Source organism: Cotesia glomerata, linkage group LG10 (genome assembly GCF_020080835.1).
Source record: "Cotesia glomerata isolate CgM1 linkage group LG10, MPM_Cglom_v2.3, whole genome shotgun sequence".
Lineage (NCBI taxonomy): Eukaryota > Metazoa > Arthropoda > Insecta > Hymenoptera > Braconidae > Cotesia > Cotesia glomerata.
In genome coordinates, this window is record NC_058167.1 from 15,719,493 (window position 1) to 15,746,520 (window position 27,028).

Here is a 27,028-nt window from a genome sequence, read left to right on the forward strand (position 1 = left end):
CAACATAACAACATAATTTTTTTTCATTAATTAATCTTTTAAATTTTTTTCAGTTATTTACCGGGTGATAAATAAAAATAAAAGAAAAATTAAAAAATGAAAATGAATATTGTTTGTTGGAAGAATTAAATTCTGATTCATCGGAATCCAAATATACAAACGAACGAAATGTAAGCTGGTCTCTTCAGGTCAACTTTTTCTCCTTTTATTTCTATCCTTGGCTTTATATTTAAAACATTTTGTTCCTTTTTTATATACTACTGATGGGAAGAAGCACAGCAAAGCAAAGCAAAGCAAAGGAATGAACGAAAGGGTCGAGTTCGTCGAATTGAACAACGTGACTACAAAGTGCGCAATAATGTCCTCGACAAGCGGAAGGGGTTAGAGGGGAGTAGAAGGCGTCGTGAATTTCACAAGAGTGGATGCTATCATAACCCCTTGACTAACGTTATGAATCATTCTGTACTCTTGGAATGGCGTCGTGTTACTTACACTTTGTTTCATTTTAAATTGATTATTTTTTACTTTAATTACTTTATTGCTGCATCAATAACTTTTATCATTTTTTTTTCTTCGTATCTGTAACTTGGGGTGTTTTTTTACATAGCATGCAAATTTTTCATCAATCAATTATTACTAAATTTTTTCACACTCCAAAAGTCAAATTATTAATTTAAAAAAATTATCTTAATTTTTTCGGGTAAAAAATTAATTAAAAAAAAAAAAAAAAAAAACAATTAATCAAAGTTTAAAAATAAATTACAAAAGATTTGACTTTTATGGTATAGGTTAAAGAATAAAAAACTATTACGCAACGTTTACATTGTATTAACTGACATTTAAAATTTTTTTTTCTTATTTACATTAAAGTCCTTTTTAGTATTTCTTTAATTTATTTTTAAATTACGCGGTTCAATTAATGGGGTTGTGAATTTCTATGCAGTGTAGTGAACTTAAAACAATTTAACATAAATTTAAATATAAAAAATAATAAAAAAAAAAAATACTATGTACTGTACTGAAATGAAGGAATGCGTGTAATGGATAATCCGTTCTTGTATAATATAATAGTGTACCAGGCTTCGCGCCCCAGTTACACTTACGATGAGAATTCGTTTCGAGGAAACCGCATAAACGTCGTGTTTAAGTATGACCAACAGGAAACTAGGAGTAGAAAAGGAGTAATGTAACGATTGCTCTTATTAAATTATTATTATAAAAGTTTATTGTATTTTCTAAAAAAAAAAATAGTTATTCTAATTTTATTTTCCCAAGATAAGACACTAAAAGTGTCTTTTATAACGCGATACTGTTATTAGTAGCAACTGCGGAATTTTCCCCTTGTAATAGCCAGGTAATTAGAGGCTTATTTGTATGAGTGTAAAAATGAAAGTTGTACGGAGATAATGAGGATGATAATTTTCATTAGGGAGTATTATCATTGTATTTTTAAATCTCAAAGTCTCATTAGTGTGAATTTATTTATTTTTAGTTACAAGATTTAAAATGTTAAATAAATAATATTTAATATTTAATATTGAGCAGCAAATCGGCATAGTATCGGTGTTGGAGGGAAAAAATCAGATGTTACGCCACTGTGACGGGGTCGAGGTCGAGGGCAATAATCGAGGGACGCGTGTATACGTATATATAATATCGGGGGAAGTGGTGGTACAAGTCCCAGTGGTTGTGAGTGTGCGGGAGAAGAGGGTGAACTGAATTTTGCATGAGGATCGCGTTGGCGATTGCGTGTTTCATGCATAACAAGAGGGACAGAGCTGAGGGAAATATACTGGAGTATAAAATATAAATTATTTCAAATAAAAATATATAAAATAAAATAAAATAAAATACAACAATAACTAAAACTGGAAAAGTAATGGAGTAAATAAAAATAACGTGCTATTTTTTATTTACCACAAATAAAAACGCAGATAAAAGTATCCATGCAAGTTTTTGAGGTAAAAAAACATAAATATGTATGACGTCTATTTATTCCGGGTGAGGAATAAATTAAAATACTGATGTATTAATATATTTATTTATTTCTTTATATAAAATTGGAGTGAAGAAGAAAGAAGACAATAGATTAAAAACAGCCGAAAAGTTTGAGGGCGAGAAGAGCAACTTTTATTAAGTCCAAAGTCCAGTTTTAAAATGCGGGTGGACGCCAATGGACTTTAGAGAGATTGTTCGGCCTGTGACGACGACGACGACGACGACGACGTTGAATCAGGGGAGGCAAAATGGCTCGCCAAGGAGGAAGGGTGGTAGCTGATCCGGCTTGAGAACCCGCTGGAGGGTGGAGGGCCAGGGGAGAAAGGCTCGGCTATACTATATACTCTTTACTCTGTCGAAGAGAGAGAGAGAGAAAGAGAGTCGAGAGGGGTTGCCGGCCAATCGGAGTCCAAGAGTCGTGCGTGAGTTCTTCCCGGCTCAACTCACTCTCTTGCACTCCATCTCTGCTAAACTATTTTTATTATTTATCCTTTTACTGAGGATTCTGAGGAAAGGTAACTAATATCACGTGAGAGCCAACAGAATAAGCAAGGGGTTCAATATTTTTGCTCCGAAATTTTTATAAATTTTTTTTAATCATTTTTAATTGATACAATTTTATTGAGCAACAAGTAAACTGACACTTAAATATTTTTCAGTGATTAAATATACCCTGAAGAAATTAAATAGATGACTACGTGACAATGGATATGGACAAAAGTTGCTGACACAGATATTTGTGTCTTCATAAAAGGCGATAAAAATAATAGTGGTGTCGGCGGCGTAGCTGTTGCTGTTGCTGATGATTATGATGGTGGTGGCGGTGGGTCGTTGTGTTGTTTGTTGCGGGAATGCACGCATTCTAAACGAAGGTTCTAAAATGTAGGACACACGCAGCGTGCACACACTCTGACTCTGACTCTGACTGTGATGCCGCGACTACTCATTCCCCTGTTGCCTTGCTTGGTCAACACCAACCAGCGTATCCCCGCCATTGTGCCACTCTTTAACATTAATCCTCCGTTAAGTTAACTTGTTGTGCAGTATATACGTATCTATGTTGTAAGTTGTAAGTATGCTCTTCACCATCGATGTCCATATTATACTAACGGAACAAAAAATTACATATCTACCTATTATATGTATCAGTATGGGATATGCTAATCCATGTGTGAGTTTATAAATACATCTGATCCTGTGCAATCAAACATAACACGTATGATATAAATATATCTGTTAGGTATATATATTTAGATATAATATGGGTGTACATTGCCAGCTAAGCAGATTGTTGAGCTTCAAGAGATGTTTAGTTTATTTTATTTTATTTTATTTTATTTTATTTTATTTTATCCTAAGTTAATTATTGCTAGAGAAATATTAATACGTAGGAGAAATTGTCGGTGTATATTTATATTTATATTTATTTATGTATGGATGTATTTAATATTGTACATATATTCTGACGTGTGCGACACCAAGCAGATCGTTCCAAGCACATCCTGGCACTCCCCCAGTTACTCGTTGAGGGAGTGGTGTTAAGAGGGGCGCATAGATATCCGAGGCCACTCTCGAGTGCCAGGAGTAAGTTGCTGGCTCTATCAATTATATATAACACTGAACACTGCTGTATTTTGTATCAGATGTATGTACTGTACGATAATACGATACCATGTAGATACTATTATATACTAGTTCGTTGTATTCCCCTCGAATTTATTATTCGAGTTTTAAGATCCCTTTCATCGATGTGGACCTTTTCGCTGTGCTAGTACTACATGGGTTGCTTAGTAATTTAGCCACGTAACTGGGAAATTTAAAGCCGTATTTTTCGTCAGCCGCTGACGTTGAAATTTAGTCATCCGATGAAGCAACCCTCATTTACAATCGTTAAAGTTAAGCGGCTAAGTATTTTTAAATTTCGCTCGTTAAATATTTGAAAACGAGTCCTCGAACAATATATATTGTAACTCATACCGTGCTTATCTTCTAGACAAAGTCATTTCAAATGGTATCTAGTGTAATTTGTTGATAATTTGAAACTAATGGTAAATACACATAGTTTATATCCACATTACAAAATACCTATGTCTAAAACGTCCTAAAAAGATAAAATAATTGAAACATAAAGTCTCTATTTGATCTTACGTTTCCTCTTGGCTCAATGTCCTGAACTGTTCATTACGTAATTATTATTATTATTATTATTTGTAGTATCTTCATGGCTTTATGTTTTTTATTTTATATAAACAAAAAGATTTATTGTAATTTGTAACAGTATGTGTGTGTGTGTGTATGTAGGCTGTAAATGTAAAAGTGATGACGCGGTTGATTTTTCGCCCCCGATGCGCGGGAGGCTTAAGGTAGCGCTTGCGCCAGCTCTCCAGGGTATTTTATTATTTTATCATTGTTTGTAATAATTTACAGAGTTAATAGTTAGTAGAATAAGCTTTGTGTTTTGATTTTACATTATCCCGATACGAGTTAGTCGCGGCAATGCCGATTACGCAATGCGTGGCCGTGAGATTGTCCGAGTCTCGTGTCGCGTCGCCACTTTACACTCTTATTTCTGTCTTTATCATTATTTTTCTCTTTCTTATACACACTCCTATCCTTTAGTATACATACAGAAGATAGGATAGGATAGAATAGAAGTTTTATATGACGCCCGCGACTTTGTATATATGAGTCTCTTTTTTTTACAGTGTCGTATAATAGTAAGAATATTATATCACAGTCAACACACATCTCGTCTTACATTACTTTACTTACACTTACGGTTTGCTTGCATGTAGTCGCTTTACTCAAGTGTCTTTATATGTACACACTTATGTGTAATTTTATTGGTGTGTATATGTAACATATATGCGTCAAGGAGCACCCATTTTACAAGAGGGTTCATACAATACTGTACAGCAACAAGTTTTTCTATATAATAGTCACATTAAATGTATGTAACTCTGCATGTATGTATTACATTATATTATAGAAGGAAAATACTCGGGGAGGCCATGAGTAATGACGCTATCGATGATGAAGTCATCGTAGCCGTAGATTAAAATTCTTAAATGCTTTTTAAAACTATATTAACAATATTTAAGCAGTCGTTATTATTTATTACAATATTTATTTACTTAAATTAGATTTTTGTAATTAAAAATTGATTTTATTATTATATGAGTGTAAATATTTAAATAGCCGGTGACATTTAAAGTAATTTTATTTCATTTTATAAATTCAAATGAATTAAATCCTTTAATTTAATTTAAAGAATAATCTAAAATGATTCTAGATTTTAGTTATCAGTTTATGACATGACAAACGGAGTATTCCCCTTCTATTAAAGCAAACTGTTTAACATTTTTTTTCTTCTTTTATTTTATTATTTTTAAAAATACTCTTCTCTTTTATTCTATTCTGTTGCTGGTTAATCCTCGATGATGGCGCGACAAAGTAACTGAACACAGTTGTGTACACCGACTTAACGACCTCTGTTTGTCCTATTTATTATTTATTTAATGTGTGTTATAAAATAATAATAATTTTTTTTTTTGACTCCAATATTATAAAATTGAGTGTTTGAGAATATATGTACAGAAAAAATCTAAATAGGGAGTTAAATGTTATCCTGATTGGATGTTATGGTTGACTTTGTAAGACTTACGTAATATATTACATCTTTTTTGTGCCGGCAGGTAGACAATTTTAGTCAAGTGGGAATGCGAGGATTATTATGTGGTCGCGGTAACTAACAGCTAAGCCATATATAAATATAATACCACATATAACAGGGATACGAGATATATAATATGTATAGTATAACAGCTATGCGTAAGAATGAAGATACGAGAGTAAATGTGAAAGAAGAAGGAGAGAACTAGGAAAAAGATATGTGGATAATAATATATTGGAAAGTGTACAAGCTACAGCCAAGACAGTAAAGTAAGGGCCTTGGAATAACAGCGTGCGTGAAACCAATCGTGCTTCCTCTTGCAGGTTAACGAGGTCGTTCAAGGTCGTACCTTGGTAGTCCAGTCGCAATACCCACGTGCATAATTTTATATATTTGAATAACTGGATTAGAATTTGATTTATAACATTCTAAAACAACAACTATTTTATTTTATTAACTTAAACTCTGTTGATACTCCAACAAAAAATTTATTTATACAACATATAATTTTCATTAAAAATTTATTTTATTTATTTTTAAAGAAACGCTCTCGGAAATTTACAACAATATGTTACATTTTGATAAATTTTAAAAATTTTAAAAATTTAAGAAATTAAAAAAAATTTTTTTTAATTTGAAAGAAAAGAAAAACATAATATATTTGATAGTTTATGATCACTAATTGATAGTTTAAAATTAATGAAATAATTTTAATTAATATATGCAAATTTATTACAAGTGTGTAAAACTTTTGATAGAATATTACTGACAAGTGACTAAGCAAATTAACGAGATATTTATGAGCAAAGGAATATTGCATAGTATGTTCAGGCGACTTGTCTATTTTATTGAGTATGTATTTGTATTTATATTTGTACACGCAAGGTTTAACGAGATTTAGCGTATGTATGTGTAAGAGAATAGAGCCAGTTGGGATTTTTTTTCTCACATACGAGATGTAAGAGGGCAAGATACGTAAAAGGAAAAGAATGAAGTCGTCTATTCAGCCTACACATTTTAACATCAGGGTCGTATAGTTTACGTCCTCCTCCGCCACCTCGTGCATTTAATTTCTTATGTGCGTCTTGGTTACCAGCCGGTTAGGTGTATGAGTAGTTTTCATATATACATACTATTATATTGGGATTAAGGATTATAATATTACAATAATAACAATCTAAAACTACGTTTTATTTTTGTTTATGTGCCTGAAGGCGCCCACGTGTTTCTGCGTTTTAAATAAAACATAATGATAATGAATAAGGAAATTTTTAAGATGAAATATTTTTACTAAGATTGCTTATCGATAATTTATTTTATTTTATCTATTAATTAGTTAGTTTATTAACTGTTTTTCTATTTTTTATTTCCAGATCACAAGTGGAAAATACGTGATACTTTGTGCAGCCGATGAAGATTACAGAAGGCAAATTACTTTGGAGTAACAGCCGCAGCAGCAGCAGCAGCAGAAGACGAGGAAGCAATAAAGATAGTTTAAGGCCGTGGTCAGCGCGGAAGAGCGTCAGCAACGCGCAAATAAGAACTACATCTGAGATCTGATGTTAGCGGACATTAACGGTAACCTGGCGGATCTGAGAAGCGAAGCGATGACGTCGCAGAGGTTTTGTCTGCGATGGAATAACCATCAGAGCAATCTACTTTCGGTGTTTGATCAACTGCTGCATGACGAAGCTTTCGTTGATGTTACCCTGGCCGTTGAGGGCCAGTTGCTCAGGGCACATAAAATGGTGCTGTCAGCATGCAGTCCATACTTTCAGGTAAACTATTTTTTTTTATTACTATTATTGACTAGAAATTTAATTTAAATACTGGTTATAATTTTAAAGATATAAAAAAATTAGAAGGGAATTTTTTTTTTTTTTTAATAATGTAATACAAGTTATAAAAATTTTTTATTTGGAGTAATTATAAAAAATATTACTTAAAAAAATTTTAAAGATATAAAAAAATTAGAAGGGAAATTTTTTTTTTTAATAATGTAATACAAGTTATAAAAATTTTTTATTTGGAGTAATTATTAAAAATATTACTTTAAAAAATTTTAAATATAAATCTCATATGAAATATTAAAGATAAAAAAAAATAGTAAATCATTTTTTTTTTGTAGGAAATTAAATTCTGTAAAAAAGGCCCTTATCAATTTTATCGTCTCTTATCTTTTAGACGGAATTATCATTTAAAATCGAAATTAAAAATTTTGTATTTTTTATCTGACAAATAATTAATATTGTTTTTTTTTTTTTCTTGCAGGCTCTATTCACAGGGCATCCTGATAAACATCCAATAGTTATTCTGAAGGATGTTCCTTACGTGGACATGCGCAGTCTCCTGGACTTTATGTACCGCGGTGAAGTGAGCGTTGATCAAGATCGGCTTACAGCCTTTCTCAGAGTAGCCGAGTCACTAAGGATAAAGGGTTTAACCGAAGTTAATGAGGATAAATGTGATTTACCAAGCATAACGTCTTCATTACTTGGAAATCAAAACACAGTACCTCCACCCCCACCAAATTTACATAGAATAAACCAAATTGGGTCTCATCATCATCATGTTACACAGAAGAGGTTCCATCATATGTCAAGTCATCCTCTGTTAGGCTCGGCACTAACTGCGCCAAAGAGAAAACGCGGACGACCACGAAAACTTAGTGGCTCATCTGACACGCCGATCGAGGGGCAGGATATGCAATCATGCTCAACAACGGATCTTGTCCAAGGCTCTCCCGAGATGATGGAAATGAAAATGGGGATCGACTTTCAGAGTGACGCTGGTGGTAACGGCAACGCTAATAACAATAATAACAGTGGTAGCAATCACTCGGCCTCATCCGGTACACCGGGTCCTATTACCGGAAGAAAAGACGAGCCTATGGAAAATGGTGAACGGGATACACCGGAGCCAGTGACGCCTAGGATTAAACGAGAACCAGAACCAACGCCAAGTACCTCTGCGCAGGGTAAGTTTTTATTCTTTTCAATTACTCATTTTTTTATTTTTTTATTTTTTTTTACTGCCCAGTATTCTCATTACTCTCATTACTTTTCTATCTTATTTCTTTTCTTTGCTGGCTGTCACATCAACAAGACACGACGTGTTAATGAACTTTATTTAACAGTATTAATAAATTATTGTTTTATTACAGGAACAATTATTAATTATCTGGTTAATAAAATTTTATTTACACGTGTAATGTCTTTAACTGTCGGGCCAGCCTGATCTGTAATTTTTAATTATGTATACTATTTATTAATTGTTAATTAATACTGATATACATATTTTATTTTATTTTTTTTTTTTTTTTTTTTGAGATTTTTTATTTAAAAAACTGTAATTGCTTGTAATACGCCTTACGCGACGAGGGACCTGTCAAATGGACCCGTGATACTTTTGGAAATTCTCATTTTCTTCTTTTCCTTCTCTCTGTTTATCATTGATCATAAATATATAAATAAGTATATTGCTTACAGGAATAACTATAATAATTATATCTACTTGAAATAATTATTTATTAAATTTCATGGTAGATATTTAACAAATTTTTATCCTTAAATCATTTGATGATATAAGGCGCCAAACAGATAAAAATTCTTATATAATTTAATTGTTTTCTATTTTATTATTGCGAAGGTAATCGCAATGAAGATAATTAAGTAGAAGGTTGAGATAAAAATTAAGGCACTGACGTAGATTATTTTTGCGATGTTTTTCACGGATTTCAAGTTATTTATTTATTTATTTCTTCCCTTTTAAATACTCTGCATGACGTAGCAAGTATATTAGACAATCCATCTAAAACAAAATGAATTTTTTTTTAATTTAAAAAGTAAAAGCGAGCTTGCACTCAATCAAGTGAGCTCTTGTTTATTATTTTCATTTAAAATCCCCATATCCGTTTTTAAAATTACTAATAAATCAATTTTTATGTTACCAAAATAACCACTAAGAAAATAAAAATAACTTATCACTTCCTGAAACTTTTTTTAATAGATTTCTGTCGTAATTAATTATTTTATTTTTATTTTTTTTTTTTTGTAATTATATGTCAAGAGTTTAATTAATGAAAAATGGAGTTAAAAAAATTAAAGAAGATAACACATTGAATCCAACCAAGAGTATCACATCCCAGTACCATATATCTGGTCCATAAGACAAATCACAAACCCATGTAACACTCGGCTAATCACGCTCGGTCAATGAGCAGCGTATTAATAATAATAATTTTATTTTAAAATAACAATAACAAACAAAAATTTTAAAAACTAAATTGCTTTATTAATTTACATTCATAAATAATTAATTTTCAATCTAAAAAAAAAAAAAAAAATCAATTTCTATTTCAAATTTCTTTGCATCAATTTTAATAAATTAAATATTAACTGTTTTGTTTGTGTTTTTACTTTATTAATTATAAAATTAACGATTTAAAATAAAATAGTTGTAAATTATAATAATTATAATTTTTACCCTGCATAATTAGAGAATAATAATAAAGCTTCGCTGCCATTGGCCACTGCGATGAAAAGAGGGGGTGGAGCCAGCTAGCGGTGCTTACATTTAAAACGCTGGTTAAAATATTTAAACGTTAATTGTTATTATAAGTAACAATAATGAATAAAACACAATAATTATAGAGGGAAATGAAGATAATAATTAAATCAAGTGTATCACAGACCTTTTTTTTTTTTTTTTATAAAAAAAAATTTCTATGTATTTTAAAATCGTTGAAAAACTTCGCAAGACTGCACACGGGATTATTATTTTACGAAATAAAATATACAGTGTGAATGTGTCTTAAAAAATGGTTGACACACACGAACGCGATACACATGCAATGGGGGTGGACGCGTCTTGCCTCTGTTCACTGTTTCGTCGCTTCCGCCTTCTCTCTCTCCCTTTCTCTCTCTCTTTCTGTACATGAGTGCAAGAGTGTATGTATACATGCGAGTATGTTTGTACGTCATACGTCCACCACCAACGATGATTTTTTTACGTATTTTATTTTAAATTATTTATTAATTCACATTATTTACATAACAACAATAATAATAAAAAGTAATATTAAAATTCTGCAGTAAAACGCGAAAGAGAGAGCGAAAGAGAGAGAGAAAAAGGGTTTTAGCCGAAAAAAAAAAAATAAATATATGTATAAATAATAATTAATAAGACATTTATATATTTTATTCAAAAGTGGTAAATATGATTTTTTTTCTTGACTTAAAAAAAATATTATTATTATTATATATATGTACATACATATATAGATATATTTATTAAATAAAATTGAATAAAATGATAACAATAATCATAATAATAATAACAATTGATAATAAGCAGAGTGGTCAAAGATTGTGAAGATTCTTTGAAAAATAGTGACACGTGATTATTTTTGTTTTTTGCACACAGGTGAGTTGAGAATTGAATCACCTTTGAAATCTGTCGTTTATTTAATATTGCGCGGGGAAGCGAGGGACTAGGGAAGGCCAGCCGTAAAAAAAAAGTACTATTAATATTTTTAAAAAATATAAAAAAAAAATATATTACAAAGAATAAATTTACATAACACCACAAAAGAGTTTTTTTTTTGAAAAAAGCTATCTTGTTCTTAGTTAATAATTAATAACCGCGGAGAGAAGGAGAAGCAAGGACGATGAGAATATATAGAATTATTTTATTTTATTTTGATTTATTTTATTTAGTTATTTTGTGTTGAAAAAAAATTCTAAAAAATATTTATTACATATATTATATGTAATACGTCCTCGTGAATTCATCCTTAGATATTTTTTTACAGTAATTGCGATGATGACTGCATCGTGTTACTTTTACTTGATGATTATGATGACGTGCAGTATAGCAGGTTGTGCAAGCAACGCACAATAAGATTTGTGTATACACATTTTTAAAATAATTTAAGCACATAAACAACTAAATAAAATGAAACAATAAAATAAAATAAAATGAACAAGTTTTAATTTAATAATTAAATAAATATCAAGTGTGTGTGCACGCATGTGAGTCTCGAGTTTATTTAACTCCGTTAGAATTTGGTGGGTGATTTCTTGTGTTGTATAATTATTATTATTATTATTATAATAACTTATTCTGCATGCATGATATTGTTATAAAAGATTTAATATAATGCAAAAGGCAGTAACAGACCATGTAATATGAGTGTTTGTGTTTGCAAGTCCAGAGAAAACGAGAGAGAGAGAAAGATAAACCGAGTAATTGAATATAAATTGAAGTAATGAAGATTTTAAATGGTAACAGTGTGAGGGTGGGTTGACGAGACACACGGGCGTGCGCACACAAGGGTTATTTTTGTTTATTGTTATTAATTAATTGATATTAATACTGGAGAAAGTTATTATTTTCAAGTTTTAAACAACGGTCGAATTTTTATTTACAGTGACGAATTAGTTATTTTGCTGGCTCTACCCTTCCTCTTGCTTCCCCCCACAATTAATATGTATAATAATTAAATTAATTAATTAATTAATTAATTAGTGATTGATTGATGAAATTTTTGCGGTAAGGGCATTTATACCAAAGTACTTGAAGATTATTTATTTTGTCTATAATTTTAAATATTTTAAGTAAAAAAATGCTCTGTCGTACTAATTTATTCAATTAATTAAATCGGTATTAGTACCGCTAGAATAATGAATTAATTAAAATAAAAAATGAAGTAGCAATAAAAGAAGGATGTATATTCGTGATACGAGAAGTGTTTATCGTTTTCAGACGCGGAGGAGTCGTCGAACGGAAGTCATGGTGTTGGTGGGGGTGGTGGCGGCGGCGGCGGCGGCGTCGTCGGTGGTAATAGTAGTGGTAACGGTGGTGGTCAATCACCAGCACATATACGTATCAACTTTGAGCGATGCTTTCGTAACGAGTACAGCGCATCGAGCTTGCAGCAGGGAAAAGCATCTGCCGGTGGTGGGACCAACAATGACTGCTTATCTGGGAGTGGAGCAGCTAATTTAGAAGAGCCCCCGAATAATTCAGACACCGAGTCTGAGCATAAGGTGTCGAACAAAGAGCACCACTTGATGAGCAGTGCCATATTCAATCTGGTCAGCGGCGGTGAGTCTGAAATTAGCCAAAGCGACTTCGAGGGATCTTTTAAGGTTGAGAGCGAGAGAACAGAAGGATCTGTTCGGGATTTCTGCGTTAAAGAGGGCGACGTTTATCGGTGTACTGTTTGCCATCGCACTTACACCCACATAAGCAATTTTTGTCGCCACTATGTAACATCGCACAAGCCCAATGTTAAGTACTACCCGTGTCCGGTTTGCTTCAAAGAGTTTACGCGTAAGGATAATATGGTGGCTCATGTTAAGATTATTCACAGTTTAAAGCCACACATGAGCTCAGGCAGCTCCAGTATGGGCCAACAGCGGTAGGCCATCGCTCACTTCTTTTTTTTTTTTTTTTTTTTTTACACTAAAGCCAAATAAGTGAAGTAAAAGTTATTTTAAATAATATGTAATGAGTTTTAGGTACGGAGATTTCGATTTAATTTTAACAAATTAAGGAGATTATGCGTATCGTGTATTTTAATACACACAAGCATCTAGGTTGTTGTTGTTGTTGTTGTTGTTCTTGTTATTGTTTACGTCATTAATCATCGTCATCGTGTTATATTATTATACATTATTATAAGCATTACCTTATGCAGCTGCCAATCAGAAATAAATAATACAAAACACCAACAATATACCAACGAAATCTCCTAGCGGCTATTGCAGTCAGGCACCACCGCAAATAATAAGTAATACGTCAAATACAGATTTAAAAAAAAATATATATAGATATATATATATAAATATAATAATATTTAAAATATAGGTAGTTATTTAGTAAACCCAATAGTTAGGTAGAGAATGCGATCGTGGTTTATATAAAAAAAGCGGGGGGATTGCACGATTCTTTTAAAGTAATCAATCAAATGGTGGAAAAAAAAAATTGTTGGTTATTTCAAAAAATATAATTCGTTATTGTTAATTTTTTAAAAATTTTTAATAATCAAAAAAAGTAATTGATTCTCTTATTGAGATTATTTATTATGCCAATACTTATATTACTATAAAACTATATTTATCATTGTACCTTTTTTTATTGTTCATTTTTTGACGTAGTGTAAATTTATCAATTATTAATTGATGAGATTGTTGATTAGAAAAAAAATTTTAAAAATGAAAAAAAAAAAATGAAAGTAGAAATTAAACGTTGACGTGACAATCTCCCTGTAAGCGAGGATGATGATAGAAAATAGAGTTTAATAAATAATAAAAAATATATATAAAGATGTGATTGTTATTTTGATGATAAAAAAAAAAAAAAAAAAAAAAACAAGCCAACGCGGGCATTAATTTACAAAATAAACGAGCTTTACCGCTTTAATCTCCCACGCAATAAAAACATGGGAGTTGCGGATAATATATACAAAAGAATACGTTATTACTTGCAAAGAATTTATATGAAAAATTAAATTAAATAAAAAAATGGTTAAAATAAACGCGACCACAACTTTTTTAAGTTGCGGTCTAGATAAGTCGATTGTAATAAGAAAAATAAAAAGTAATGGTTATTGAGAAAGTTGAAAATGTAAATTGGCTAAAAAAAACGTTATCAAAAATTTTGAATAATTTAATGAAGAAAGATTAAAAATCCATGTGGCTAGTTTTTACTTTACAATACCGCGCGAATGGACTGTTAACAAAAAATCAAATGTTGCATACGATTAAGTACCTAAGTACATTAATTGCACACTATTGTGCTATCGAACACGCATCCCATTACATTAAATATTAAACACATATCCAAACAAATAAATAAAACTTGAGAAACATTACACTAAAACTAACACGTAAAAAATTGAAAAATGTCAAAAAAAAAAAAAAAAAAAAACAATAACAATAACAGTAACAGTAATAGTTATGAGTAAAGATTAACATATTGACAAGTACTCATAAAAAATATAATAAGGAAACCACGTAGACTGAGTAAATGCAATATATGTACGAGAGACACATATTCGACCGTTCGCCGCATTGTTGAGCCGTTTTATCGTCGAGCTGTCGAGTCTGATTTTATTATCACTTGATTGTTATATCGTAGATTTATTTAGTCTGAGTGGGACAGGTGGATAATAATAATAATAAAATGTTTTTTTGCGCAATCAAAATATTAATAAAGTAAAGTAAAATATAAATATATATATTAATGAGTAAATAAATAAATAAAGTTAATATAAAATGATGGATCAATTTGATTATATCGAGTATAATGAATAATAATAATAATAAATAATAAATGCAAACGTAAAATGTAATAAATAACGGGATATGCAATTTTTGAAAGACTGCTGCAGTGGGACGGTTTTTAACGACACCAAATACAAGATAGTACTGACATTGGATAGACTGAAGGCACCTTTTATAGTAGTAAAACTTAATATTCCGTGTGCCGAGCCGGAGCCTGAAAGCCGAAGCCCATTATTAAAGTACAATATTTATTATTATTTTTATTTTAGTAAATTTATAAACTATAAATTGTAAAGTTCGATCTCGTTCGCGGTAAATAGTTGCCATTATTATTCTAAACATTTTTATGTATTTTAAAATTAATAATGTAGCAAGTTTTTTAACTAAACAGATTACTATAAATTTATAAAAGTAATTGTATATAAAAAACAATACAAACGATTATAATTAGTCGTGTAGATAAAATATATTCAATAGTCCGGATAATTATTGAAAGGACGTTGCCAAATACAAACAAAAGTAGGTGATTAAATTTGAATTTATATTGCGATAATAATCAAGGATAATAAATGCCTTAGAATGTGCAATTATTTTGTTGTGTTTAGTAACTTGAACGTTAAATTAAACATTTAAATTTGTTAAAAAATTATACACATATATTGTTAGAGTAATTTATTACACATTTTTGTCTCAATATATAAATATATAGTATTTAAATAATAAAAGTAAAGTATATCAATCAGAATAATTAATTAATTGAAAATTGGTATTGCTAACGAGACTTGTACTGTGAATTTACAGAATTAAAAATAAAAGTGAGATAAAACAATCAAAGTTTATAAAAAATAATAACAATTGTTGACCGCAATTTGTTTTTTAAATAGCGGTTACAAGGCTACGGCTATCGGCGAAGGTTTAATAGGCTTACAGTTGCAAAAAAACAGCACTATTGTAGATTACTATATTTTGCACCTTACACTTTATATCTCTCACCTCGAATTCGTGTGATAATCGTTGTGACAAAAAAACAGCTTAATGTTTGTTGAAAAAAAAAAAAAAAATAAATAAACAAAAAAAAACAACAATTATTATTATTTACACAATAATAATAATTAATATCTACTAAACGATGCGACTAGAGGTGGCGAACAAGTTCATTTATAAAAAGTAAAAAGTTTAATAAAAAAAAAAAAACATTTTGACTAGTTGGGCATAGATTTAAAACGACTAGAGGCTATACTATTATTTTTATTATTAAATAATGATGATGATGATGATGATAATAATAATAAACAAAAATGATTAATTATTATTATCAATGACAGTTTATTATTAAGTACTGCTATTATTATGTAATAGTATATTGTTAACGATATATTATATATATTTGTAGAAGGGAGAGGGTCGCGATTTATAATAATGTTAAATAACGACCAAATGCCTAGTTTATCGATACTATTAATATTTAATAATTAATAATGTCATGCAATTTATAAATTAATAATTCAACCCAATCAGTCGATCGTGTGATGAATATTCTATTCTAAACTATACGGCCAGTATAACTTTTTTTTCTTCCAATATTTATGAGCAAAATTACGCAATGTACAATTGTTTAAAAAAAATGAAAAAAAAAAATTAAAAAAAAAATAAAAAAAAAAAGATACAAGACTATTTATGATACATTTTGAAATTTTTATAATGGACCAAGAGAAAGTGAATTTAGAAATATTAAAAATGTAATTGAGATACAAAGTGTGTTCAAACGCTTGTAGACTAGAAACTGGCTTGTTATTTATCATTATTCAATTTTTGTTTTATGAATTGACAATTGCTGATTCGGTTATGATTATTATTATAAATAATTAACAAAGTGGGTTAAAATAATTAGTCTTAAGGAGGCTACGCGGTCCGTTCTCCCGTAATATATAGCGGCAACTGTTTATTTTGTTTGTTTTATTTTGATTTATTAATATTATAAATAATGACTAATTGATTTTATTATATATAACTTTTTTTTTTTTTTTTTTTTTATAATTAAATACATTTAATTAATTTTTATTACTTTTATTTGGTTTTTCGTGTCATTGGGCGCGCTTATATTACTATTGTAATAATATATATTGTTATATATCTAAATTAAAAATATACTATTATAAAATATCGATGTGACAGCGGCGGCTAAACAGCTTATCGTCTTTATAGACAAATCACGCGAAACAAGTTTAAACTTGTTAGAAAAAAATAATAATAAACAAAAACAAAAGTTATGAATTATGAATAAATAAATATAAAGAGCTAAATAATTATAGACAAAGAATATTAACTAAAAGCAAAACGGAAAATAAAACAACAAACATACATATGTACACACATTTCATATGATAATCACTGAGAGACTAAGACTAACTCAATTTTTAGACAGAGAAACGAAATGAAATGATGAATAGAATGGATGAATCATTAACAGTTAATAATTAATTCAATATTAATATGAGGCATTTTGAAAAATATATATTACAATAATTAGTATCAGAATTTAAACGAGTGATTTTTTTTTTTTTAATTAACATACTAAATTCAGTTTCGGTTTTTGTTTTTTTATGATTTAGACTAGAACTGTCCGATTTATTAGAGTGTAAGAAATTGGTAAAATACATATATTAAATTTTAAATATATAAATTTAAAAAATCATATATATATATTTAGATATGACTCTAAAAGCGTCGTGTCGGTGGTGAAATTTTAATAAAAAAAAAAAATTAAGTTTTGAAAAGGAGGAAACACAGTCAATAATGATTTATGATTTATTAAAAAAAAAAAAGCTCATTGATATATGCATATGACTGCTAAGCAATGTCAATCTTATATGCGTGAGAGAAAATGAGTGGATTATAAAAATAAATTTATAAATAAAAAAAAATTGAGAGAAAGTAAGAGAGAAAATAAATTACGAGGCTTAAAAAGCAGACTGTACTATCAGATAGATTTTAATATATATTATTATATGATTATATGTATACACATATAAATATACATATATTAAATTAAAAAATTAAAATAATAATAATAATAATTTTTAAAAATCATAGTTTATCTTATATAAAATATTATTGGTAATTATTGTTCTAAAAAGGACACATTTAATTTGTACTAAAATACACATGTAATTTTGTTTGTTATTATTATTATTATTATTATTATTAATTATTATTATTGCTATTATATTATTATGATTAATTATTATTATATATTATATGTGAAACAAAAGTTATATCGATTATATTTTAGCGCTAGTTGATAATTATAAATAATAAATAAATATCAATGTCGTTGCAATGAATGAGAAAATGAAAGAAAGAAATCTTATGCGTCAGAAAAACGAATTTTTACGCTCGAGTTTTTGAGTTATTATTTATAAATGTTGTGAAAAAATTGCGGATGATTAACGAGTTTAAAAAAATGTTCAAAAATTTATAAAATTAAATTGTATTTCAGTGGGATCTAAAATAGTTTAGATAAAATTTAAATCCCCGGTTCGGTGCCTTTTAATGAAAGAAAAAATGAAGAAAATTTTAATAAATTGTTATTGAAAAAAAAAAAAAAAAAATCATTTTCTCATCCGCGGGTGTGAAAATTGGCCCTCGCGGCCTGCTAGTGCCAAATAAGTGAGACCTTGTGACGTTTAATGGAGAATAAATAAAATAAATTAAAGTAAGAGCGAAAATAATGAGTGAAAAAAAAAAAAAAATAAACGTTATACATAAAATTTTATAGAAAAACTTTTTTAGATCTTAATTAATGTCTTTTCTGACGCTGCAGGTAAAATTAGTATATTTTATATGCACTAATTGTTTGACTATGAACTATGACTATCGATAATAATTATTTAAATTTGAAAAGAACGGTGTTCAAAAGATTATAATCAAGTAACAGAATCAATTAAATATTAATTAATAAATAAATAATAAAATGTTGTTATTTGTAGGCAGAGCACTCTTACCGTTCATCAGCACGATTAACCCGAAAAAGTTTATTTATTTTCTCCAAATCAATGTTTTTTGTTATTATCATTATTATTATTATTACTATTGTACTTGTAGCACAATACCAATTTCCTTTAAAATTATTTATTATTAACCTGCTGATTATTTATTAACTGACTACTGTACTGTATACAAGAAAAAATAATAATTATCGTGTGCCAACTCATAAATGCATCAGCAGTTAATTATTAAATAAAACAACTAAGCATAGCATAAAATAATAAGTGCACGTTTTAAAATATTGTTACTCACATGTTACATGGTTATTGTACTTTCTGTTAATCATTATTATTTTATTTATTATCCTCATACTGATAATAGAAGTATAAATACGTGCAGCAATAAAAAGTGTGAAAGAGAATTCAAATTTAAAATAAAACGTTTTAACTATTAAATTTATCATTTATATATTTGTAGTATAAAATCATTTTTTTTTATACTTACCTCCATTGCCATGTAATTAATATTTATAATTATTTATTATAATTCAATCAAAAAAATTATTTTTAAATCATTCATATCAACAAACCAAGATAAAGATGACTACTAATCCCACTGAAATAAACGGCTAAGGTAATTACAATCATGTATCACCAGAATGTCATCATTTGTTCAGTAGAATGTTTTTTTTTTTTTTTTTTTTTTTTAAATTATATTTTATATATGTTTGAGGTAGTTATTTTTTGTAGCGGTTGTAATGTACCCCGGACAAAATTTTTTGTCAATTTATTTTGTCCGCAGTACACGCACATTTTTATTTATGTCAAAAATTAGATAAATATTTTTTTTTCTGACATTCACTCTTCACACTCCGACTGATTCCTCAGATTTATTTATTTTATTTATCTAAAATTGAATAACATAATTTTTGGATAAATAAATATAATAAATAACTCGTAATTAAAAGCACAGAGTTGCTTTAGCCAAAAATTATGTTTTAATTAATTTTTTTCAATAACTCGTCTTGGAATTTTTTAAAATTTTTATTAAGAGATTATTAATTTTTTTAAACAAGACGTTTGTTGAAAATAATTAAATAGTAGTTGTAAGATTTTGAATTTCTGTTCTTATATTTTATTATTAATATTACCCGCAAAATTATGTAGCGTAATTATAATTATTGAAAAGTTTACAATTACGAATTTTGTTTTGCATGTTGCGTAATGGTTGTTAATTTATGATTTGTTTAAGTAAACTTTTTTAATTATTATATATTATCGAATACTTGAGGACTGAGAGCTTGGCGAAAAAAAAAACTCAGCCGGCGAAAAATCTAAGTCATCTGAATTCTCGCGGCTGAGTTTAAAAAATAAATAATTATAAAGGAATTTTTAAATTAAAATCTAAGTGTAGGTTACGTGTAATATAAATATAATAAATATATTAATTAATATAATATGTTAATTGAACCTGTGGCCATGAAATAATACAGTACAAATATAAAGACGATTATTATTTACTAAATTAGATGAAAGGGGGCCAGTACAAATTGCATTAAAAATTATCGTCTTGCTAGTCCTCAAGGATTCTTTAAAATTTTATTTATGTTTTTCAGCTATATTATTATTATTATTATTATATTTAAAAACAAAGTAAGAGCATCGATAAATTAATCTTTTGATTTAATATTATTAAAAGAATATAATTTTTTTTATATATTAATTTACCTGTAATTCAAATTCAATAGATTAATTTTTCGTTGTAAAGACTTTTAAGTTTAAAGGTTTATTTAAGTTAACGAGAGATTCTTCGGAGTCAAAATACTCGTAATTATTTTCAAAGTACACTATAATTGTATGATTTATTATTATTATTTTTTTGTTTGTAGATATATTGTGCTATGATTTTATTATATTATTATGCGGCCGTTTATACGTGTTGTTAAATATATATTGAATATCCCGAAAATATTCATACGCATGAATAAAATATAAATATATCTTTACATACATATATTTATATTATTATAATTATAAACGTTGTCGCGCAATTATTAAAGTGGTATAATTTTATTTTACGTCTTTTTTTTATTTATTTGCACTCCTTTATTCCTTTTTTGTCATATAATTATTATTTTTTTTTTGTGTAAATTTAAAAGTTCAATTTTTTCATTGAAACTTTTAGTAAATAATTTATTTTAATTTTTTATCAATTTTATATTTTATTATTTTTAAGAGTCAATTTTTTTATTTTACAAAAATTTTTTTATAATTTAAACTTCAAAAATTATAATACTGAAATATGCAAAAATTTTTATAAAAAATTAATTTATTATACAAAAATATTTTTAAAAATTCTCACTTAAATTTTTTTTTTAATTTTTACACGTAGAATTTTCATTAAATTTTTTTTTCATAATAATTTAGTTATAAAAATTCTCAAATATAAATTTCAATATCATAAAAAATTTATTATTTAATTGATACATTTTAATTAAAAAAAAAAATGCATGACATTAAAAAAAAAAACAAAAAAAAAATTTACTAATCCAAAACTAATTTTCCAGAGTACTCATCAAAGCCGGAAACGAATGCCGACAAATCACGAAGTCGCGATTCATTGAACGGTAGAACAAGCTCGCCGTTATCAACATCAACAATGGACTCATCGCGGTCGACTCCAACGACCCCGTCGACGCCATCGAGCACCCCAACGACGACCTCGAGCACCGGAGTAACATCTTTGAACGTGAACACAATGACGACAATAACCACAGCGACGACCACGACAACAACCCCGACGACAACGTCAGCCCGCAGTGCTTCAGCATCTCCAGCGAGCAGAGCTGGCCAACCAAACCAGAGTCCCTCTGAAACGAGCGCTTCCAACACCGGGAACAACAACAACAACAACAACAACAACAGCAACAACAACAACAACAACAGCGCTCTGGGTGCAATGTCAGCTCCAACAGGCCGTCAAGTGCCTAAACGTCGCATGCGACGAAGAGCGACGTCCCAATCTCAGGACCCGGCTGAACAATTGACAGAAATGTCTGTCCGTGGTCTAAATCTCTTCCGCTATGCCTCGATATCAGAGGGTGTCTATCAGTGTACTGAATGCGCAAAACTAGACATACAGAAGACCTTCAAAAACAAGTACAGCTTCCAGCGACATGCATTCCTCTACCACGAGGGACACCAGCGGAAGGTATTCCCTTGCCCGGTTTGCGGCAAAGAATTTTCCCGTCCCGACAAAATGAAGAACCACATGAAAACAGTCCACGATTGTTTCATGCCCAAGGATTGCGTGGTGCCTTTCGGTTTCTTCTTGCCGCCCTAGTGTGTCTATTTAAATTCACTTTTATAAAAACGATCACTGGTTTATTAAATTCTGTATAATTAAATATTTAAGCAAGGAAAGATACGAGTATTGGTAGAGTAATTAAACAACAAGTTAAATAAATAAATTAATTAATTAATTATTCGCTTCAATTAGATATCTTTAATACCTAATATTTTCGTTAGATTGTTAACGTGTATTAATATCAATTAAATAATTGAAAAAAGCAATATAGCTAAGTGTAGTTATAGTAGAGATTTATTTTTAATAAGTTATACGATTTTTCAAAATTAATAACTTTATATTATACATATCGTTAATTTGACCAAGTGATTTTGCGATACGATTTATCGGTCGTTTTATTTTTATTTTTTTCTCTAATCTAATTCGGTTTTATCAATTTCTTTTTCTTTATGTTTTAATTCACATTTGTTATAATCATTAACATTATTATTATCATTTTTATTATTATTATTATTATTATTATTATGACAATTATAATTAGACGTAAAATTAATTGAAGAGGCAAATAGTTTACACTAATATATATTTATATTATTTTTTTTTAATCTTCAGTCTTTCCCGGTTTAAAAACGAATTCCAATGGTGCGAAACGTTTGCTGACGTTAGCTGATTCGTTCTTGCAAAATAAGTATCCAAATGATGCTTATTATTTTCATTTATTATTATTATTATTATTATTATTATTATTATTATTAATACTATAATTATGAGTAAAGAGTTATAAAATTTATTAATATAACAATGACGAGAATGGTTTCATTTTGCGTTTCGTACTGCCCAGCAGTATTCGTGGTATTCTGTATAGTTTTGTTCAGTACACTGTATTATAGAGTGCTTTCTTGCACAAATATATTAATTATTATTATTTTTCTTAGTTAATTAGTGGTGCACTTATCAAATGATAAGCATTATTAGTTATTAATATTTTTTATTGTTACTGTTTCTATTTACTTTCCTCATTTTTATTATCATTATTATTCTTATATTATTGTATTAGTATATAAGTAACATTAGCAATTCATTAAAGCAAATTGTTATAAATTATTGATACTTAAGGCAATATAAGACGCACGCATGTGACAATCGACATTTTTTTTATAAAAAGAAGAAAAATAATTAAGAATTTTTAGGTATAATGGGCTGTTGTTAAAAAAATTGTTACAGTTAAAATTATTAAGTGATAGATTTTTAATCTTGAAATTTTTCTATAGATATGTTATCTTTTAGATGTAAGAATTTCTGATAAAAACAAATTAGATTTTAGACAAGTCTTCCAAAAGCCAGCATACCAGGAAGAAATAAATACACAACCTGAATATGTCTTCCTATTTATATTCTAAGCCCGAAATTATATGTAATTAAATATTAAATAAATGAAAAATATCTACATATAATATAATTAATAACAATAATTTTTTTTATTTTATATATATATGTACTGGAATATGTATTATTTAGGAATCCTCGTCCATGCAAGCGTCTCTAGACAAATAACTTCCTAATTGTCAATTATTACGATTTATAAAAATATATCTATTATTATTATTATTATTATTATTATTATTATTATAAAAAAAAAAAATAATTACAAATTGTGATTGTAATGATAAAGAAGAGGAAAATTGAGGGTATCTTTTTTGTAAACGACACAAATTAATTAGTTAAATAAGCGAATAATTGAATGTGTTAATCTCCTTATAATTTTATTCAATTTCACACGTTGCACTTTCTTTAATTCCTTATGGATTTCATTGCGTTTCTATTTTATCTTTATATTCTATAAATATAAATATTATTATTATAATTTTTAAATATATATACAATTATAAAAAAATATATATTTGCGATTATCGATCGTGAAAATTAAATATTTTACTTATTAATATTTAAAGAAAAAAATATAAATAACATCGGGTTAGTAAAGTCGGGTATAAGCGTCAAAAGCTTTGTTACAAATAAAAAATGATAAAAATAAAAAAAAAAAAAAATGCGCACTTACACGTTAAGAGAGTTTTTAAATAAAATGAAGTAAAACAATAATTATTATAAATAGCACTTAGAACTACAAATTAATAATAACAATTTATTATGTAAACGATGAAAATATTTTATTAAACGTTGATATACAGAAAAAATATGTATAGTGATTGTAAGAGTGTAATTTTAATTCTTGTTGTTCTTAAATATTACACTCATAGGGATTATACATAAAGACTAAGTTGTGTAATTAATTCAAAAATACATGTGAATAATTTTACTTCAATTATTCAATTGCATTCGGATGTGTGAGCTCTCATTTAATATTCAAATTTATTTTTTTAAATACTGTTCTTAAAATTGGTATTTTCAAATTAATAAAAAATTTAATTATATTTTTAAAAATAATTATAAAGAAATTTATATGGTTAATTATAAATGTCAGTATTCATTTTAAAGAGAAAAAAAAAAAATATTTGTTTAATCAACAAATTGATCAAAATTATAATGTTATTTTTAAAAATATTGAACTAGTACACGTATAAAATAAAATATTTCCGAGTGCACTATGTATATTATTGTTTATAAATATTTCGATCTATTTCTTCCATTGTTAAAAAATAAATTATATAGAGTCGCAAGAATATTATTAAAAAGATTTACGCACAAATTACAATCACCGCAGCCGCAATAATTATTAATTAATAAATTATATAGCCAGCAGTCCATCGTAAAAGTGCATATAGAGGACAAATGTAACAACAAATTAAATAAACAAATTATATTATCTATATTTATAAATTTATAATAAAATATATATTATATTTTGTTATTTTATGTTGTATATTTACCATTGGTATAGATGGACTCGTAAATTTTAATAAATAAATAAAAAAATAACTAAATAATTCTTCGTTGATTATAATTAATTAAAAACAGCAATGTGCCTTGGTGCCTGCGGTGGGGAGATGCGTCTAATTGATAAAACAAATTTTATTAATTAATTAACCAATTATTAACTTCAATAAATATTAATATCCTAATTTGTTTTTTTTTTATTTATTTATTTATTTTATTTTATTTTATTTAAAAAAAAAAATAAAATAAATAAATAAATTTATAAATAATAATTGTAATCATTGTAACTTTTTGTGATATACATTGCAATAGTCTACCCGACCGCGAGCGTTTTATGTACGAGCACACTTTGATTTAATTAACAAAAAGTAATAAATAAATATAAAAAATAATTAAAGATAGTTATTTGATTGTTAATAAAACTAATAAAACCTTTGCTTGATTTTTTAACACTAATTATTAGTTACAACAATTAACAATACTAACAAAATTAATCAGTGATACCGATTTAATTTCAGACTACCTGTTACCAAACTTACCAACAGATATCACCTTCGAAATTTGCACGCTGCCGTCGAGACGAGAGTCGTCGTCTCCTGGAGTAATTAATGACACAGTTATCACGACAACGACTTCCACGGCGATGGTTATCGACGACAGTGGTAACAGTAACGGTGAATGCGCTGGTACCGGAAATTGTGACAATGAAGATATTGATGATGAGGAGGCAGAAGGCGGTGATAGTCGCGGAATAGAGTCACATACTAATAGCAATTATATCAAAACTGAGCGGATGGTGAGCGGGATTCATTTTCTTACCACCGATCATGAAGATGATGACCGTAATCAAGATCTTCTCGTTCCGAAATCGGAAACTCCGAGTGATACTGAGCCAGAAGTTAGAAAACAGGTTGGTTTTTCTTGTACCCGCCTGAAACGTATTAAATTAAAATATTGTCGAATTTAGAATTTTTATTATCAATGTTTATTATATGAAAATTAAGTTAGCCGGCATTTAATAATTTTTAGAATTTTTTTTATTAAAAAAAAATTAAATTTGTAAAAAATTCCAAGTGCAATTTAAAAAAAAAATTTTTTTAGTTCTAATTTAATAAAAAAAAAATTAAAAAATTAAAAATGTCAACTAACTTTAGTATTATGTTTATTATTATTAAATTTATTTTTTGGAATTTAATTTAAAATGTTAAACAAAAATTTATTTAAAAAATTCAGTTTATGGTTTAATTAAAAAAAATTAAAAATTTTTTTAAACTTCAAACAAAACCTGTAAACATTTTTTATCTACAAAAAATTTTTTCTTTGTTTTTAGACACTTAATTTTTTAAATTAATTTATTATTATTTAAATTTTAATATCTTTTAAAATTTTAAACTAAGTTACTTTAATTTTAATTACTAATTATAATTATATTAATTCACATATGTAAAAAAAAAAGCTTCAAATAAAGAAGAATAAAAAAAAAAAAACTGAAACTAAAGTGCGAAAATACACCCGACACTTATAAATTTATTTTTGAGATGAATATAGAGTTCATCATCATAAAAAATTGCGTTATTTTACAAGCTACTGGAATACATGATCCAGAACGACGGTTCAGTAATCTGCAAGTGGTGCGGAGAAGTTTTGCCATCAAGAACGAGGTGGTACCGGCATAAGTACAAACTCCATGTGTCTACGCAGGTAACACAGCCCGCGCCGCTTTTCAAGTGTCACAGTTGCAATGCGTACTTCAAGTCGAGGAAGGGCTACATTGGTCACCTAAGCTCCAGACACTCGTCTGATAACGACAACAATGAAAACGACGAAAATCGGGAGGAACCTGTCAACAAAAAAACGAGGAGAGCTTCTGATGTTTGTA

At 28.1% G+C, this 27,028-nt stretch overlaps 1 protein-coding gene across 12 annotated transcripts in view; it reads left to right on the forward strand.

Moving 5' to 3' along the window:
- The window catches only part of LOC123273035 (protein tramtrack, beta isoform-like), a 34,021-nt gene that overhangs the window by 6,083 nt on the left and 910 nt on the right, over window positions 1-27,028 (forward strand). For 7 of the 12 annotated variants that reach the window (XM_044740174.1, XM_044740182.1, XM_044740179.1 and 4 more), the window contains exons 2-5: window positions 7,045-7,449; window positions 7,943-8,648; window positions 25,668-26,059; window positions 26,734-27,021. In XM_044740174.1, the coding sequence (XP_044596109.1) occupies window positions 7,231-7,449; window positions 7,943-8,648; window positions 25,668-26,059; window positions 26,734-27,021 (1,605 nt within the window). In that variant the 5' untranslated portion in view covers window positions 7,045-7,230. Of the gene's footprint in view, window positions 1-5,494; window positions 5,519-5,681; window positions 5,941-6,404; window positions 6,524-7,044; window positions 7,450-7,942; window positions 8,649-12,436; window positions 17,712-21,514; window positions 23,879-25,667; window positions 26,060-26,733; window positions 27,022-27,028 lie in introns of those variants that run through there. The other 5 variants (XM_044740183.1, XM_044740177.1, XM_044740180.1 and 2 more) reach the window with 5 other exon arrangements.